At 41.9% G+C, this 19623-nt stretch overlaps 1 protein-coding gene across 1 annotated transcript; it reads left to right on the top strand.

Moving 5' to 3' along the window:
• Positions 1 to 15380: 15380 nt before the first annotated feature.
• LOC309890762 (putative ubiquitin carboxyl-terminal hydrolase 17-like protein 23) lies at positions 15381 to 19192 on the top strand (the record flags this gene model as incomplete). The annotated part of the gene is made up of 3 exons (XM_082785167.1): positions 15381 to 15512; positions 16420 to 16467; positions 19052 to 19192. 3 exons carry the CDS (start codon positions 15381 to 15383, stop codon positions 19190 to 19192), a joined length of 321 nt encoding a protein of 106 aa, XP_082641293.1.
• Positions 19193 to 19623: the final 431 nt, after the last annotated feature.

The following is a 19623-nucleotide window of genomic DNA, read 5'->3' as shown; positions in this document are numbered from 1 at the left end:
AAATGCTCAGAAGACAGCACCAAGCACAATTTATGTCCCAGATATCCATTTATGGTGGGACAACGCTGGACCTGCCTTGAAACTTACTTTTCTAACTCTACTACTTAACATTCCAGCATTTTTGCCAGTTTTGCTGCTTGCTCCGTCTGATGTACGTCACTCAGATCTCCCAGAAGAGGTATTTGTCAATACTTTCCTTACTATTTCTTCAGTGTCTTGTAATTTATGAATGCTTTCAGCATCAAAATGCTGTGCTTTCTTAAATGCATGCTGTTATTACTCAGGCACCCTAACAAATCACTTAAAATTTGCTTAGAGAAAAAGAATACTGTGAAAGCATCTGCTTAAGGTTTTTTCTGAGTCAAGCAAGTGACTTTCACCCCCTTCTCACACATGCAAATAATAAATTAATACAATAATTCTGATGGCTACAAAGTGGTTTAGTCAAGAATATGAAGTGCTTGAAATTACAAGAGGATGTTTTTACTGAAGAGATTTCTTCTGACAGTCTGCCATTCCATGCTACGTTGGGTAAACTGCTAATAATGCAATTTAGTAGAGAATTGAAACACTTTGATTAAAAAAAAATAAGTAAATCAGTTTCTTTCTTCATATAGGCCAAAGCTTTCCAAGCTGGAAAGCTGAGTTCCAATTTCTGCTAAAGTAACTTTGGAATCGAATTCTAGTTGTAATCCTAAATAAACTGTAGTAAAAGTAGGTGCAGAACTTCATTGACTTCTGAGAGTTTACATTAAGGGAAGGTGCCCAAAACAGGACCACACTGTTCTCATTCTGATGATTTGGTCTCAGTCACTGGGGGAAGAGAACGGGTCTTACCTAGACGTGTTTATTATCAACTGCTTTGAAAGTGCTTGAGTTCCCACAGAAGTTTTTGTACAGGCTGTAAATTCCTTCTAAAATAAGTAGTGAAATTCCTCACCTACCTTTTAATACTAGAACTTGAAAATGGAGGAAGACGTAGAGGTACTAGCTACTTCAGACACCTTTTGGTAGAGAAATAAAAACTCAGCAAAAAGCCCTCACTTGTCTGCTGAAGCCTGTCTCTTCCCTCGATAGCCATAAAGGTTCTAAGTAAAGGCTGCAGCAAGGCAAGTAAATACAAAGGAGGCGCTGTTGGATGTGGTGAAAGCCATTACTTTACCAGTGTAGCGTACAATCCCTTCAGCGAGCTTTAATTCTACAGGTGATTCTTAAAGGTGATATTTGAATTTGCCGTGCCAACCTGTGAAAATGTAGCCTTTTAAGGCCAGGAAGATAACTTTTTTCAGTTTGTGTTCTTCAGGTTATAATTAATTTGAAAAGGTACTCATCTTTTTGGAATAGAAGATGAGTTTTTTGTGGCCTTAAATCTGAAATGTCTCTCCTCCTTCTGCTTTAGATGCAAAAATGATTTAATACGGAATTTGGAGAAGTGTGCAATATTGAGTTGCCTGGTAGGGCAGAGAGAGCAGCCTTTTTCTGAGGACCTAATTCTAAATGAAGTGGCTAAGCCTCCTGTAAAGAAAAGAGGTGAGGAGGATATGAGAAGTACATCTAAAACTTTCCTATCGAAGTTACTAGCTCTTTGGGCTTTGCTTTGGTGGTCATTTTCTGTCAGTAATTTGTCATATGCTTGTATTTGAGTACTGTAAATTGGCCAATTTTTCCTGATGAATTGAAGTTGATTGGACATTGGAAGACATTGCCTGTAGCACCACCAGCTGAGCCTCAGAAGCCACAAGAGTGATCCCCACAAAAGTAGGGATGCTGGAGGAGGAAGAGGAGGATACCTTGCGTGACCTTAGAATTTTCTTGAGGGACGTTACTCACAGACTTGCCACTGACAGACGTTTCAGGGAATTTGCAAAGCCCGTTGACCCACAGAAGGTAAAGTAGTGCTGATCCGTGTGTGTCTGTAACTTCTCAGTGTTTGTACTTCTCAGCGTTTTGGGGAAGGTTCAACTTTGTTTTTAGGGCTGCACTGTTAGGATTTTGCAAGAAGCAGAGGCAGTGCTTTTACTTCTGCTGACTCTCAAATGTCTCTTATGGGATTATTTGCTGAAAGCCCTGGTTTCATTCTAAAAAGCCAGTCCAAATGCCAACACAGTTTGCTCGTGAAAAGGCTTTGATATGTAGGCATGTCACAGCACTGAAAAGCACAGAGATCTTTCCTTATAATTACAAACAGTATTTACAGGAGTACTTGAGTGAAGTCTGAAGCCCTTTCTTGGACTGTCAGTTCCTGTGGGAACAGGAATAGGAGCAGCAGTTTGTAAAAATAAGTTTTGAGATCCTGTTCTCTGTTTCATCTGGAACTCCTCAATAGGAATCAACCATAAGTGCAGTGTGTTTTCTTTTTCCTCCAATTGGCTGCTTAGATGCCTTTTTCTCCTTAATTTATGAGATAAGCCTAAACTAGGGGCGTATATTTCAAAGACAGGTGTAACTTGAATATACCTGGGGATCAGCAAAGTCGTCTTCATGTGGGCCTCCACTGGCTTTTCTTCCCCTTTTCTCCTAGGTTCTTGAGCTGTGAAAAATCTAGACAGATACATATGTCCTCATCTGAACTGGTCATTAGGCTCCTCTTCTGCTCTGAGGGAAGAAATGAGCACCTCAGGGCCCAGTTATCTCATTCTAAAGTAGATGCCTGCAATAGGTACTTCACAGGTGCAATTCATGCACCTTTTCCTCAATGTCGACAACAAAGAGAATGCCGGATGGCTTGCTCAGCTTTCACTGTTGTGATTTTCTGAAGCAAAGTGAAATGAATCTCCCACCCTCAGTGTTTCTTCTCTACCATGCACGTGCTTCTGACCTCCCTACTTCTTGTTGTCCTCTCGTGGCCGCTCTAATGAAAAATGAAAAAGCCCTTCCATTTTTGAGAAGCAAACTGGTTAATTTCAGCATCTTCTGATGCATCGCAAATGTTCAGAGTTTTTAGGAAGTCGTTTATTTAAAGTCTTCAGAATAATTTTGGTAGACAGTGTGCAAGGTTAAGAAAACCTCTGAATGCTTGTATTTGATCTGCAGGTACCTGACTATGCCACAAGGATTAAAGAGCCGATGGATCTTTCAACAGTTCTGACTCAAATTGACTCGCGCCAGTACCTCGCTGCAGGAGACTAGCTGAAGGACATCGATCTAATCTGTAACAATGCCTTCGAGTACTACCTGGATCAAAGATCTACAGGTGAGGATGTGCTTTTTAGCCCTAGTTTAAAAAATCTGTCAAACATATAGATGGATAAATGCTGTGTGCGGACAATAGACTTCGGATGGATTAGATGATTTTGGACGTCCAGACTGTAAATATTTTATCATTTTGCTACTTGGGCATGGAATTGTGATATAAGTGTTCCCAAGGAACTAGTGCTTTTGTTTTAATTAACTTCGATGTTGTTATGCTGAAAATATTCACTGAGAGAACCTTTTGGAACAAACCTATGAAGAAAGCAATTTTTTTCTGTGATCAAAACAGTTTCATTGGTTGGTAGACAACATTCAGTTAAAGTGTGTAAAATTTCAGATAGTCACAGCGCCTATGTTTTGCAAGACACTGCATATTCAATGGTGAGGAACGAAATGGATACAGAGTTTAGACGACTTTGTGAACAAATTAAAGAATCTCGTGAGAAAAGAGGTACGTGCTTTAACGCTAAGGATTTGAAGACTTGTCTCTGCATTTGTAACTGAAAATGCACGACGAAGATCTTTGGTATCTATTCTTTCTTGCAAGGTCGCACCTCTGCAGCGTGTGCTCCATGCGACAACTCCAAGTCACCACAGCAGAACCCTGCTACTGAAGACGAGAAACCAGATGAGGAGATGCCAGCGGCACCTGTAGATGCCAGTACACCCATTTCTAATGGCAAGTTGCATTTTATTCAGCTGCTCTTGTCGTTCATACCTTCTCTGTTCTTGAGGCGCAACAGGTGTCTCTGATGCCTGGCTCTTTATGGCAGAGGTAGTTTGTTTTCAAATTGACTTCCAAATGGGAGAGAGAAATCCAGAGGTCATTCATTCAATATAGCGATGAATTAAAGTTCAAAGAAAGTTGGTTCATTTGATGTACTCTTACTGGAACTTCATTTTGTAAACAGAACGACCCCCAACTCAAGGATATGACAGCTTCCCTCCCGTACTAAAAATGATAGTGCTCACCCTTGTAGGAGCAGCAATGTGAAGAAGGTCAAGGGCAGTAAGAAGGGTTCGAAGCTTTGATATAACAAGCCTTACACTTTTTTTGACAGAGCTCCTAATAAGCATCTTTAGCAAGGTCTGGAGATGGGAGAAAAACTCAAACTAGATTTTAATTCTAGGATGTATAATGTCAAGCTTGACTGTTCCTCTGAACAGTCAATTGAATTATTTTTTTTTTTAATTTAAATTAATTAGTTTATTTTTTTTAATTTAAATTCATTTGAATATAAAGTTTTTTGTTTTTGTTGTAGTTTTTCACGAAACACTAAGTTTATGTGAAAGGTTTTGCTGCAATATCTTTTTTCCAAGGATATTAAGCTTAAGTTATCCACAAGAAAACGGTGGGGAAAGGGAAGCTTTAGTTTTGAAAGCTTTTTTTTTTTTTTTCTCTCCCGGTTTTTCTTGAGCACAGCAGCGTTTCAGTGTCTGCCTGCCATTAGTTGCCCCACTACCAAGTCAGGAGGGTCAATTAAACTTGCGTGAGGCAGAATTTCTTTATCTGAGTCTACGTGGTTCACATAAATATATTCTTGTTTCCTTCTTTCCCTAGGATTATTCTTCTCCCAGTATTGAATGTTTCAACAGACACCGTTTAAGATCAATGAGCAAAAGCATCCTGCGGTGTTCAGTCTCCAGCTTTGAAGAAAGTATGGCGGTACTGAGGGGAAATGTCAAGAGAAGATGCTTTTCAAGGTACTGTATTTCTATATGTTCAATCTCTGTTCGATTTGTAGATTGAAAAGCAAGAGAGAAAGCATGTGCAGTGAGTTGTGGCCTGATAAACCTCCGGCTAAAATCAGCAGAGGCCTATGAGCATGCTGATGGCGTACCAGTACCTTAAAACTAGAATCCCTCTTCTCAGTGAAAGTCTTCTGCTTTTCTAAAAAAACCTGTTTTTTTCCCCAACCCCTTTGAGGTGTTGTTGTGGTTTAACCCGGCCGGCAGCTAAACACCACACAGCCCTTCTGCAACCCTCCCACCTCCCTCTCTGGGATGGGGGAGAGAAACGGGACAGTGAAGCCCGCGAGTTGAGATAAAGGCAGTTTATTAAGACAGGAAAATAATAATAATGATGGTGATGATGATAGTACTGCTACTAGTAATGTGTACAAAACAAGTGATGTACAATGCAGTTGCTCACTACCCGCTGACCAGTGCCCAGCGTAACCCCTAGCAGCCCGGCTGCCCCGCCCTATCCATGGTGCAGCGTGTTGCCATAAGGCATAGAACTCTTTGGCCAGTTGGGGTCGGCCATCCTGAGTCTGTCCCCTCGCAGCTGTTGCTGTGCGCCGATTCTGATCGCCAGTAGGACAGTGAGACACCGAAAGGTCCTTGGCTTGTTGTAAGTACTGCTCTGCAGCAATTGAAACATCGGGGTGGTATCAGCAATCTTCTAAACATCCTTTCACACATTCTAAGCCAAAACATAGCAACCTACCCGCTACTAGGAGGAGAACTAACGCTGTCCTAACTGAAACCAGGACATGTATCTTTTCCACTTGGGTGCTATTGCTCATAATTTTGAGAATTCAACATGAGCAAGCTAGGAAATGTGGGTACATACAGAACCGCGTGTATATGGCACGCAACAGACTTGGGATGTGGATCCTGCGTGAGGCCTACAGGCTTCTCTTTGTATACCATGGAGCACTGGCTTGTAAACATGGTGAAATTTCCCATCCTTGATGGGTCTAATACAACAAGTCTTTTCTCCCTTCTCTGCCGTGTCCTCTTTCTTAATGTAGGCAGTTGAGAAAGCTAAAATTGGAACGAAAAAAAAGAATATAGCACAGGTAAGTGGCTGTAAGTCCCCGGGATACCTATTTGCGCAGGTTACTGAAGAGGATGGCACTTGGTCACTCCATGGCTTTCATTTGGCCCCAAAGCCTTCTGTAGTCAGCTGAATTCACTCCTCAGTGACTTTTCTGTGAAGAGAGGTAGGTGCAAATAGGAGATTTTATGAATTCCTTGGGGAGGGAGCAGTGTGAATTGCAGCTTGGTAGGCACAAAGCAAACTGTTCTAATTGTGCAAAGTAAATCGATACTTGGTAAGTTCAAACTCAGTTTTATAGCTGGCAAGCACAAAAGTAAACCTTAGCTGTGATCCTAGCAGCACAGCGGTGTAGCTCTTCCCTTCCCCTTGTCCTCTTGGCTCTTTTAATGACAGTGCAAGCAACCAACCTGTGCCAAAGGGTGCTGTATGGCAAACAATGGGCAGGCTTTTTTCTAAAAAGCACGAGTTTGAGTTATGTGGTGTTTGGGTGTTTCTCTTGAAACGATTCTTCCCTCCTTGAGCTGTTAGATCCTAATGCAGGAAATGGAAGTGCTGCATGCATAAACAGAGTAATCAAACATACACCTCTTAGGAAGAGGCTTGCAATGTCCTAGTGTTTGTTTTGAGCACTGTTAGATACAGTTTGACATGAATGGAGTGAAAACACCTTAGAGAAAGGTGTTGATTGTTCTCACTTTTCCAAGACAGAAATAAGTGGAGTAGATTTCCCTCCTGCATGGAACAAAAGTTGCACGTTTGTTTTTGTCTGTCTAGCTTTCAGTCTCTTTAAAAATTTCCCTACAGGTCCCAGTTTTAAGTAGACAGTTTAAACGTGCAGAGCGATAAATTAGTGGAATGCAGTGGTTGTGACACCAACTTCTGATCTGAAATGTAAAGAAAACTCAATCCACTTCAGGGTGCCTTTTTTGTCTGTCTGTTTCCATTTTACAAGAGCAACGGTGAAATAAGGAGAATCCCATCTTCACTGTTTCAAAATCCTTTGTTTCTGCGTTTCAGTCACCAGAACATTGAGGAGTAGAGCTGGTGCAAAAACTGTGAGACGAGTCCACGGAGAAAACAGGGACTTGGAGCTGCGCCGCAGCTGTAGAGTCGGACACAGTCGGTACTCGACTACTAACTCGTCCATTCTATTTGACAAACTTATGACAAAGTAAGTCATCTTTTCTTGCAGACCTCTTAGAATGATCTTTCTTAGCAAGCCTTTGCACTATGGCATGATGTTGGCCTCGACTTGCTCTTTATTTTGACAGCAAAGAGGTATGGCTGCTCCTGGCATTTCCTTCCTGTTTACAGGGAGACACCGTTACCTGGCTAGATAAACAGATTTTCTTGAAGGTGCTATTTCAGCATATAAGAATTGATTTAAAAAACAACAACAGCAACAAAAGTGCTTCATGGCTTGCTAGTTTTGTAATCTCACATTTCTCCAGGAATACTTGATTTGCTGCATTTCACCATTACACTCGTCAGCGCCGCTGATTCTGGTTTATCACTATTTGCATTGCAAATCTCCTTGTCCAAAGCTTAAACTGATGTATGCACTGCTTGAAAACAAAACCTGAAGTTGCAGAGCAGTAGACTCAAGTCATTATGTTAGCCGCTGTGTAACCATACTGCTTTCCAAGCATAAGATGTCCAGCTTATTTTGTTTCTATGAAGAGTTTAAATGGCTCCCGTTAAGCAAAGATGTCCCCACACTGATACTTACTATTAAGCAAGGATTCCACCTCCTTTGGCTGAGGTCTGCTCCCTTACTCACATTGGAACATTCATCCAAGTAGCCTGCAATTCCACACTCTCGGGGGAAAGTCCATAGAATAGAAAAGGTTCCTCCAGTCTCTTCCTCAGCCTTTTTTTGAAGCATGCAATAAAGCAAAACATTCACAGGCTGCCCTTCCATGCAAAACAAGGCAAATTAGTAAGACAGGAGCCACAAAACTGATTGTCCTTTAAAGTTAAAATGAGATTTGAAATAGATCGAGTTAGCAAGTGTTGTAAGTCTGTAGCTAAGTCTGGTTTTGCCAATGCAGCACAATTCGCTATCACGTAGCCAGAGCTGCTTCTGTAGCTCCAAGAAGCAAAACTGCTTTGACAAAATACTGTGTCATCAAAGCATTCGTTGGCTCAGTAGGCACGGCTCAGGTTCAACAAGTTTGTGAAAAAATGAGTACTAACAGAAGCAGCAGGGTCCAAAGAAACACTTTATGTCCCCACTGCGAAATGAGGGGCTTTACCTTGAGTGTTATGCACACTGTCAATAGAAAAGCACTGTAACAGAATCTGCCACGGCAGTTTGCATGTTACTGAAAGACCATCAGAGTGGGACTGCAGCAAGATCATTGCGAAGTTACAAAAAAACCATGTGGGGGTGGGAGTTTAGTTGCGTTAGATAACACAATCTTAGATAAAGATTTTGGTCTTAACGTAAAAGTAAGGATGTCTACTGATTTCTTCAACTCCAACAACTGAAGCCCAAGTCTGAAAAATCGCCTTTAAGAATGCAAAGAAAATATTTAACTCTTCTGTATGTTCATACTTTGCTATCAAGCAAAGGAATGAATGCTGATGCCTTAACTATGTAGGGCTGTAGCTTACAGAGAGACTACACCTTCCTGTTTTTTTCCCTTTAAAAACATTAAGTGTACGTGACATTATTTGGGGGTGTTTTCACATGCAAAGCCTAATGCAGTGCATGCAAGCCCTGTCATCTTCTTCGTCTAGTAGTGTCGCGTTAAGGGGTGTAGCCGATTGACCGTCATGGGTCCCGTCGGATTCAGGGTGCTGAACTATCACGGTCACGGATTCACCAACAACGCAGTACGGCCTCGCTCTAGTCGCATTCAAGGAGAACTCTCACAGCTAGGAAGAATGCAATTAAGTGCAATTTCTTACGGCGACAGGTACACAGGTTCTTTGGATTGTCAGTGATAAATTCACTGTCTGCAAAAGCAAGCTAGCATGCATGAAATGCACAGGTACACAGCCTAGGTATTAAGACATTAAAAAGCATCAAAACTCTAGAGATTTCTAAGATTCCACAGAGACGCCTGGTATAAGCAAGCGTTCAGATCTTACCCCACGGCGTCCCAATGGAGTGGGGGTGGGGGAGTGAGAGGCTCAGCCTGTCGAGTGATGTCAGAAGGAATCCTTCCTGATAGTATCTTCCCTAACATCCCCTTTCTCTTAAAGCAATTGGTATTATTTTCTATCTTTAAGGTGGAGCTTGAGTGACTCTAGTCATGCATATCTTGGTTGTGCTTGGTAGAAATGATCTCACTTGCGTTTAAAGGTACAGACTGTGAGAAATTCCGAGGGCGTGCTCAGTGAGGGGTGGTTGCACCTTGGAGGCGGGTAGCTTTTGGGATGGAGGTGTGCTTATGATGCCTAGTCGCTTAAGGCGATTACTCCACAAGTAGTAACTTAGTGTTGATTTAACTACAGCATATCTAAAACATAAGAAGGATGTTAGTATGGAAGAAGCCGATGAAACCAGTCCTTAAATCTTACTACTTACTGTGCGTGAGCAGACTGGCGTGAGTTTTAGCTATACTGGCAAATATCAAACCACACCTGTGTCGTCCCAAAGCTGGGAAAAAAACAAAAACAAAACCAAGGAAATGTTGAAGCAAATAGGGAGGCGTGTAGCTTGTGCAGTCTTTTAGCTGAGAAAATAAAGAAGGAGAGAGACAGGTAGCCTTGAGCTAGCAGAAGCAAGGAAGAGAAGGGCTAAAAGGGAAAAAACAGGAAGGAGAACACCAGCTCCAGACTGACCTATAGTAACCTTTTTCTCATTAAGGGTCATTAGCACATTAAAAATCACACCTGTCAAAATGCTAATCTATGCTAATGTGGGATTCGGTGTGTGTCCCCCCTCTCCTGTTCCCCCTCCCCCCCGGTATTCCTCTGTAATGCACAAGCTCAGTGGAGATAAGTTAGGTGAGCTGTAATAACCAATCCAAAGGAGCCAAAGAGAGAGTTTTCACAAGTTTCCTGTGTATAAATGACGGTGATTCGAGTCAGAGGTGTGCTTGCTTTGCGAAAGATGGCCAAGTGCCTGACTCTGCAGAGTTCTATAAGTAATTATATAATTAAAAGACCTTCGTGTGCATTCCGACTCTGGGTGCTTATTGGCGCGGTGCACTCTGCACGAACCTGCAGACAACATCTGTACTCGGTGTCATGCCTACAGACAACCCTCTGCTGTTTATTTATTCCTGCATATTTTTCTGTGCATTCAACACAACCCCTTTGGCACAACTAGTTAACCACGTAGCTGCCAGTCCACCACTCAGTTGCACTTGTGAAGAGGAAAAGCTATTTCCGTCTACTGGAGGAGCACATCCTCTAAATGCAAGCTTCACTCAGCTGGTCATTTACTGCAGGACAAGATTTGAAAAGTGTTGTTGAGTTCTGGGTTTCCTGCTTACAGGAAAAATTAAGTGCTAGATCGCCCTCTACTCCGCTTTGTCTGCTGCATTTAATGGAGATTAAACTGATTTCATTTGCTCCTCCGTTTATGGACAATGAGCTGAAGGAACAGGTACAGCACATTAGCCTGGAATGCCTTCCCTCCCAACCAAAGTAAACTGGAGCTGTAACTAACACAAGCAGAAGCAAGGCTTCCGTGTTTTCAGCTGAATAAAGTTCCAACAAAATCATCCTCTGGGATTTGAAGCTTACTTCACATGACATGCCAACGACTCTTTTCCCTCCATTGTAAAGTGGATCCCTGCTGTTAGTTGCTCTAGAAGCAAAGGAATCATCGGTTTGGTTACCAAATAGCCGCTTCTGCAAACGAGAAGTGTTGTGCTCTCTCTTCCCTTTGAATGACTCCACACTTCTCATCAGCTACTGGATTGCTGACCTAGAATCAGAGAACATCCCAAGGTGGAAAGGACTCCCAATAATCACCAAGTCCAACTCGTGGCTCCACACAGGACCACCCCAAAGTGAGACCCGATGTCTGAGAGCATTGTTCAACACTTGTTGACCTCCGTCAGGCTCGGTGCCATGAGCAGTGCCCTGGGCAGCTGTCTCAGTAGCCAGCCACCCCCTCAGCGCAGCGCCTGAGGCGCACGGGGCTCGGCGGGGCGGCCCGGGAGGGGAGGACGGCGGGGCGAAGTGGCAGCTCCCTCAGAGCTGTCTCCCCGCCGCCTCGGCCGCATGTCGTGGCATTTTTGTGTCGGGGCTTTTTCATGTCGTGCCCTCGGTCTCTCGCCGCGGGTGAGATGCTGCTCCCCAGCGCGGACCCCTTGCGCGCGGGGCCTGCCCGCGGCGGCGGCGGGAGGGAAACCCCAACCCCAAAGCCCTCCCGGCAGGGAGAGCTCGGGGTGAGGGCCGATCCGGCACCGACAGTAAACACACGCCGGAGGAAACGCTCTGGTTTTAGCCATGAGCAGCGCGGCCAGGTTCACAAGGCGTCACGCTGGAGCTCCGAGTTCGGCGGCGTTCCGAGGCCGTTGTGGCGGTTGTGGAGACGGCCCCGGCTGAGGTGGCTGCTGCTGTCGCTGCTGTCCCCTCTGTCCCTGCTGTTGCCGCTGTTGCCGCTGTTCCCGGACCTTGGAGACCCCCGGCGGCTCCCTGTGCCAGGCCCTGTGGCCCCGGGGAGCTGCCCGCCGCCTCGTCGGCCAGCCCGGCAGCAATCCTGCCAGCACAGAATAGCCCACTGCGTTTCAGGGTAAAGTGACGATTAATTTCTATTTCCTGGCCTGGGTGCTGCTTTCTTCTTTAAGGAAGCTTCAAGGTTAAAGGTTCAACTCAGTTATGTCAGGGTTCAACTCCGTTTCGTGAAGGGGCTCTTGTACGAAAGCTTAAGCTGGGATTGACTCTCTGCTAAGCGGAGGCCAAACGTGGACCTACTGAGAAGCAGGTCCTAAGTGATAACATTTTCTAAAGAGACTGCTAAACACATCTGAAGAGTGCTGCTGCAGAACTCTGAATGGGGGGATAGCAACTGTCTTAAGTGATCTGGAATCTTGAATTTACTTTTCAATGGACAAGAGGTGTGTCTCTCAAGGCAAACAAAGAGAGGAGTAACACCCTCTCTTGTCACTCATGTCAACATAAATTTATGCTCAGAGCGTAGGTGTAGGAACAGCATCGGTATGTATATGGAACATCGGGAGAGGAAGCTCTATCGGTATTTACAGTTTTTCTACTACCTTGCCAGAGAGACGTCATCTCCAAATGAGAAATGGATGTATTTTGAAACAGTGGTGGTGGATCGGATTTCTTCTTTCTAGTGTTAATATTTGCTCTTGAATCGTACTTAATAGCTGGTAACACCTCAATCAGTTGTCAAAAATAAACTTAAAAATGTGTAAGGCTTATCTCATTGGTCAGTATAAAGATCAAGGTCTTCCCTTCCCTTCCCTTCCCTTCCCTTCCCTTCCCTTCCCTTCCCTTCCCTTCCCTTCCCTTCCCTTCCCTTCCCTTCCCTTCCCTTCCCTTCCCTTCCCTTCCCTTCCCTTCCCTTCCCTTCCCTTCCCTTCCCTTCCCTTCCCTTCCCTTCCCTTCCCTTCCCATTTTCCCCAGTATTGTTTTTCTGTTCTCCTTCTCACTGCAGTCTTGATTTTGTTTCTTGTCCCTTAAGTATGTTTCCAATGTGTTGCTGAAACATTTTCCCTTTCAATCCTAAAAAAGGAGCTGTCACTGGTGAAGATCGGAGCTTATCCCTGAGCCCAGGAGCTGTCACCTTAGTCTTCCAATCGGACAAGGACGACTTCATTTCTCATGTAAATGCATTTGTCAGGTTTGCGTATTGTTTTTTCAGGAATGGAAAGTGTGTATAGAATGGATTTAAAATCAATTTTAAATGTAAAACGTCAAGGCAAAAAAGTTCTAATTACAACCTCTGCACACAATTTGCCAGCTGTGGGACTAGGAGTTTTCTTATTTACTGTGTTTTGTTTAACGTGTCTGAAGTTTAATGGACAGCAATCAAGGCGTGCTAGAAATCTGAAAGCACTTTATGCTTTGTTCTCTCCGTCATTTTGGTATAACAAACTAGCTTATGTTTTAAACCCTCCATGAGGTTAGTGGTTTCCCTAAAGGTAACAAGTCCCTGTGTGCTACAGTAAGACAGTAACAAAACATGAAGTATAGAAGTTCATCCTGTCATTATTCAGCTTCTGCCTATGGACACACAACTACGCTTATTTAAAGCGGTATCACCTTGAAACCTAATCAGCATTTTAAAAAGGACTTTGTAGCAGTTATTGGCTTTTGTCCTGGAGGGCTGAGGTTTGTTTTGTTTTGTTTTACATTCAGCATTTCCGTTTCTAGCTTACATTCCCCTGTTGTTTTGCATGAGGAAAGCGTGCAACTTTAGAAAGGAGAACGGAAAGAGCTGCTTTTTAGTCTAACTTTTCAGTTTGTCGTAGGAGTTTTAAATGTGGTAGGAGTAAAACACCAGAAGTACTGCTGCCAAAGTTATATTCAAACTCGTCTTTCTTGGAGAAGCAGAAGAAGCCCAGGGAGAAATAAATTTGCAAACATGCTCTTCATGCTCTCCTTTCCCAAGATTTCTCTGAGATATAGCCCATCCTCTGTGGGTTTTGAGGTATATGGTTCCCAGGAGTGAAAAGGAGGGCCAAACATCTCTCCTCTTGGATCTCAGCATGCCAGGGCTTTGGTGTACTGCCACTTACAGCTCCGCTTTTTCACCTGGAAAAAGCGACCGCATGATGTAGACTGAGGAGCCCTCACAGATTAACTTGCTATCACCAAGTGACGCCCATGAAAGGTGTATTTAAAAGCTAGGCTCATTATAGAATCACAACAAACCCCTCATGACTGGTGCAGTAGACAGTGAGGTAGAGGGCGAGCCCTGGAAAGACAGAAGAAAAGTAGCAGTGAGTTCTGGGTACCTTTGTGCAGACGAAACAGAAAAACGCAGGCAGTGAAGTAATAGTGTTCCGTTACTAATGCCAGCAATAGATAATTGCAACAATTATCTATTAGATCATAGGTACTAATTAACAGATAATTGCGCAACTCCGGAAATCAATAAATAACTGATTCCCCTCAGAGAATGTCTTCTACATTTTTATATTAAAAAGACTCCAGAGTTGTAATGGATTAAAATCCTACGGAAGGGAAAGAAATGGCATCAGCCACTAGTTCTGCAGAAGCGAAAAGTAATACTGATAGAGTTTAGATGGAAATTTTCACTTTGTGTGTTTAGTTTGGGGATTCTTTTTAAATCATTCATACCAGCGATTTAGTTCTTAAGGCTGTTTCTTTGAGATTAAGTGACAGGACTTCTGTTACTCTTTTCTTCTTGGAGTGCTTCTTGATAGTCTTACGTCAACCAGAACTTCTGTCTCTGTCGCAGATGTGAACAATGACCGTAGCTAAGAAGCCCAAATCTTCAAAGCCTAAAAAGCCCTCTTCAAGGCGGTCTGGCAAATCCAAGAAACCAAGTCCTAAAATACTGATGTCACGCACCGCCAACTGGGGCCGGATAGTGCCTGCAGAAGATTCAAGCCAAGTCTCTGTGGCCCAAGGACGTGGAGGTGCTATTTACTGTAGATCATCTGAAAAATCTAAGGCTTTTGCCCCAAGAGATCTAAGTAAGTGTGCGTTCTATCCTGCCTCCATTGTCTTCAAAGCAAAAGTAGAAAATGCAGTTCTTACTTGTTGCACTGATAGAGAAGGGGACTACTGTGAAGAAAGACTTCAAAAGCGAATCCCCTAAGGCAACTGAAGTGACTGATGTTACAGAAATTAATTTTGATATATTTACAGTCAACAGAGAAATACGGGGAGCTTTTTGTAATGCACAGATTCCTCCATGTCTTTTCTGTTTTGCAGAGAAAAGTGTTTGATTGTTGCTATTCACAGCTTCCATTTTTCACAGGTTTTTTGAAGGATAACATTGCTCAGGAAAAAATCTGGTATCTGTAGGGGTACCGTCATTCCTAGTTCCTAGTTTTTACGTTTTTACCGTATAATTTCAAGTCTAAGTTTGTGGTTTAAGTTATAATAAGGAAAAAAACAGTAGTTGAGTTAATCAGGTTAAAGATTATAGATGGAGAGGAACTTGGCGTTAGGTGCTACAAACAGAATGGCAGTTAGCCTTGCCTTAGAAGAATTAAAATGGTTGACTAAAATTGTTTTTTTTTTTGTTTTTTTTTTTTTCCCCAAAACATTGTGTTGACCAGCCAATTTGAATTTGGTGGTATTAAAGCTGTCTGCAATAAGTTTTTCTGGTTTGGATTGTAGCTAGCTCCTCTAGGTGCTCCTGCAGAATAGTATTTTTTTAAATACCTTTCTTCGAAACAAACAAACAAGATCTCTTTTTAAATTTAACTTTCTTGCAGTCGTTAATGATGGAATTGCTCCGCCACAGAGCATTCTTTTTCCACCTGAGAAGATTTGTATGGATTGGCGAGAAACACAAAGTGTTGGAGTTGGCCTGTACAATCTTGGCAACACATGTTTTCTTAATGCTACTCTACAGTGTTTGACCTACACACCCCCACTTGCCAATTACATGCTTTCTCTTGAGCACAGCCAGTCATGTGAGTACTTTCTAACAGTATTTTGAATCTGTTGGATAGCTCTGAAGGTGAAAGAACAGCAGTGATTCTGTGAGATAAGCTTATTTGCCTGATTTTACCTGTAGCAGCTGGCTTTGAGCACTGTATTAGCAGTGGGCTCCGAATAGCATATGGAGTGCAATTAATGCACCATGTTTTATTTATTTAGTTAGTTATTTGTTTGTTTGTTTGTTTGTTTATTAAAGGATTATTTATTGCTTCATGGGAATAATGAAGTGCATTGGACAGTAATGCATTTGGTAGTAATTTTAGAGAGTAATACATTTTGCAGCCTGTGGAGTTCACATTCCTGTCAGCCTTTACAACTGCGACTTTGCAGTAGTCTTTTAGATTTCTCATCACAACATGCATTTGAATACAGGCTTAGTGGATATTTTTCTTCTGTCAAGTTGTGTGAAATGAAATGTTACAAGACTGTTGGGACATTGGCATCTTGGGAGAATAGAATGTAGCAAGGAGAGTGGATATTGTATCTATAGTTTAAATTGTACTTAGATGTTTGTAGTTCTGGATATTTCGCTGGACTGGGATGCTTTGTTCTTTCACTCTTCAGGTCGTGAACAAGATTTTTGCATGATGTGCACGATGGAGACTCACATTAACCAGGCCCTGCGTTGCACTGTTGATGCCATCGAGCCTACGCATGTTATCAGTAATCTCAGTCGTAAGTGGCTTCAGATGTGTTTCTTTTCGATAGCTTGTAATCTTCAAATAATTATTTGATGTGTCTAAGTGGTTTTAACACTCCAATGAAGAGAGATTTTAGAAATACAAGAATGATTTCATTTTTAAATGAGGTCAATACTATCATCTTCTTATTTAGGAATAGGACAACATTTCCGTTTTGGCAGTCAAGAAGACGCACACGAGTTCTTGCGCTATACTGTTGATGCTATGCAGGAAGCGTGCTTGAACGGAAGCACCGAGTAAGCATAAACAAGTTCACTTTCATACATTCTCTAGCACCTTCTAGTCCTTTATTTACTCTCAGAAATGATCTCTAGCACCTTTTAGTGCCTTATTTACTATCAGCAACGCAAGTCTACATCATCCTTGGTTTTCATCAAACTCTTTGAAGAGTTAATTCTGTGCCTTAAATCTTCTGAGGTCTGATTATAATTTATTTCCAGATTGGACAGATCTTCTCAAGCTACCACCATCATTCATCAAATATTTGGAGGATTTCTAAGATCGAGAGGTACTTGAAAAAATATTCCTGTCCTTAGAACTGATCTGTGTCTTTTGTCGGTAGTAAAGCAGTCTGTAGTTTGTCTAAAGTAGTATCTGTCAACAACTTGAATTTGGACAGTTAGTCTCCTTCACATAATGTTAAGCATTTATATTTTGTTTCCAGTGAAGTGCTTGAATTGCAAAGCAGTTTCGGATACGTATGAGGCATTTCTTGATATCACTTTGGATATAAAGGTAAGATGTTTTCTAAATATAATTCATGATGTTTAAGTACATGCATAACTTTCTAAATTAAACTTGTTTAACTTAAAAAACCAAACCACATATAATGTTAAAACGTAAGAGCTTGGTGGTGCTAAGGAAGTGGATTGGACTTTGTCCTTCCGTGGAACCCATGTAAATAGTCTCCACATTTGCATTGGGTTTAAGGGGAAAGAATTCTCTTTCTGCAAAAATTATAATGCTGTCATACTTCTTTGTTGTTCTACCTCAATATACATCTAATTGTTAGACTGATGAATTTGTCCCCAGTATTGATGACAAAGCACACTGTAGATGCTGTCTAGGCTACTGGAAAAGTATTTGTTCCAAAGTCAAATGCCTTCCAGGTGAGGTCAATGCTGAGCATGCTCTTTCTGCCTCCTTCTTCACAGTGCTCCTAGTAGATCGCTTGAGTATGTTAGTAAGATTCTCTTATAAACTACTAGTATGTCTCTGGAATTCTGAATTACGGTGACTTTACGCTCTTCTTTCTCGCTGCTCTAGGCGGTTTCGTCTGTTAGCAGAGCTCTGGAACTCTTTGTGAAACCTGAAGAGCTGGATGGAGAGAATTGCTATAAATGTAGCGAGTAAGATTTTGACGTCAGTTTTCTATGTTGCATGACTCTGTTGGACTACCTCTAAACTTTGGATCTACTTACAAGTTTTGTGGAAGTTTATAAAAGACTTGGATTTTTGTTTCCTTGGAGGGGGGAAGTCTTGTTCATAGGCATTCCCTATGGGTTTGCAATTCTCTGGCTTGTATTTTGCCATCAGAATTCAAAAAGAGCTACTTTTGTTCTTTCTATTTATTAGCTCTCGACAGTACTTTTCTTGATGTAAACTGCCCAGTTTCCGTTGTTCTCTGGGCTAGTGGCTAATTTTCACTGCTTACACCGTAGGTCCTACCTTGGAGCGGGCAATGTGTCAAACTGAACTATTTTGTTTCAAAGGATGGCAGATGGTTTCAGTGTCTTTCCAGACAAGCTCAGTACATGAAGACTTCCTACTGTTAAATGTCTCCCTCCTGTAGAATGACCATGTGCTTCTGTTGTATTTTTGATGTTGATAGTCGACCTATGTTGGAGATTATTTGCAATTTCTAGCCCTGGGGACCAAGGCTCTCTCGTTCCGCTTTCAGTATTTGTATTTCCCTTGAAAGCTGAAAGAATGTATCCAGGATTGGAGTTCAAATAGCCACTTTTGTAGACCAAGAAATGGTACCTTGCCATCCAACCTGGTCATACCCTTTTGTGAGAGATTCCTGTTCCCGCTATGCTCTGAGTTGTTGGGAAAATTGACCTTCTTCTGTGTATTAACAAACCTGACACGCAGTGCATGGGTTTATGAAAAGAAAAAAGACCAACCTATTATGCAAGTAAATATCATTCAAATAGCACAGGCATGCGTGAGACATTAAAAGGAGTTTGTTTTGGGGGCGAAAAAAGAAGATGCCTTCAAACACTTATCTCTGCTTGTTTTTAAGGTGTAAAAAGATGGTTCCTGCATCCAAGAGATTTACCATACACCGTTCTTCCAAGGTTCTCACAATATCACTGAAAAGATTTGCAGATTTCACAGGTGGAAAGATCAACAAGGTATATTTACCACTGTAATGCAACTATATCATTGTGTAATGGGACATCCCCCAAAGCTGAAAGTTGTTAATATTTTCAGACAATAATTGTAGACTAATGACTATGGCTTATTCTTTCTCTTAATATCAATAAAGTTCCCGCTTGACAAGAAGCATATGCTTTCCTCTGAGAAGGCTGATTCATCAGGAAACAGTTCTCTGCAACTTCTAGTCTTAACCGTTGTTTATGGGAAGACTTATTTGTAGTGAATCAAGAAATATATTCGAGAAATATATTCTAGAAATCAATTCTAGTCTGTGTTTTTTGGAAGTGTTTTTCTCTGGCTAGTCCACGAAGTACTCTGGGATAATTTTTCTATCTTCTTGATGTCTCTTTAGGAGGTGAAATATCCGGAGTATTTGGACCTGAGAGCCTACATGTCGCAGTCAATGGGAGAACCACTGCTCTATGCCTTATACGCGGTGCTGGTACATCACGGTGTCAGCTGTCACTCAGGACACTATATATGCTATGTAAAGGTAGAAGTCAACAGCATTTCTAACAGGGTAAAGGTTGTGCTGGCAAACCAATTAAAGCATGACTAGCAGCTACTGTTTCTAGGGAAAAAGATTTCATTATATTTTTATTTGACATGTGTGTATTTTGTTCCTATCCGTGATTTCAATTGGAAAACGTGCAATTCACCTAAAGAAATCGTTGTCTTTATTTGCAGGCTGGTAATGGACTTTGGTATCAGATGAATGATGCTAAAGTAGTGCGTACTGACATTAAAAGAGTTCTTGGTCAGCAAGCTTACATACTTTTTTATATCAGGTAATAACAAATCTTAAAATGTGTTCAGAAGAGATTTACTTTCCTGTTATTGATATTTTTCTGTTTTGCAAGTGTTTTTCTTGCTATCCCGGGAGAAGATTATTATTTGTCTAATTCAGTTCTGTCTAACCTGAAATTCTCTGTGTCGTTTATTATCTTTTGTTGCTTGGCCTTAAACTGCAGCACTCGTGTAAATTGCTAT

The sequence above is a fragment of the Aythya marila genome (assembly GCF_965140915.1).
Source record: "Aythya marila genome assembly, contig: HAP1_HAP1_SCAFFOLD_181, whole genome shotgun sequence".
In the NCBI taxonomy this organism is placed as follows: domain Eukaryota; kingdom Metazoa; phylum Chordata; class Aves; order Anseriformes; family Anatidae; genus Aythya; species Aythya marila.
Note: the sequence above shows the minus strand (reverse complement) of the source record. Positions and strands in the feature narration are given on the sequence as shown.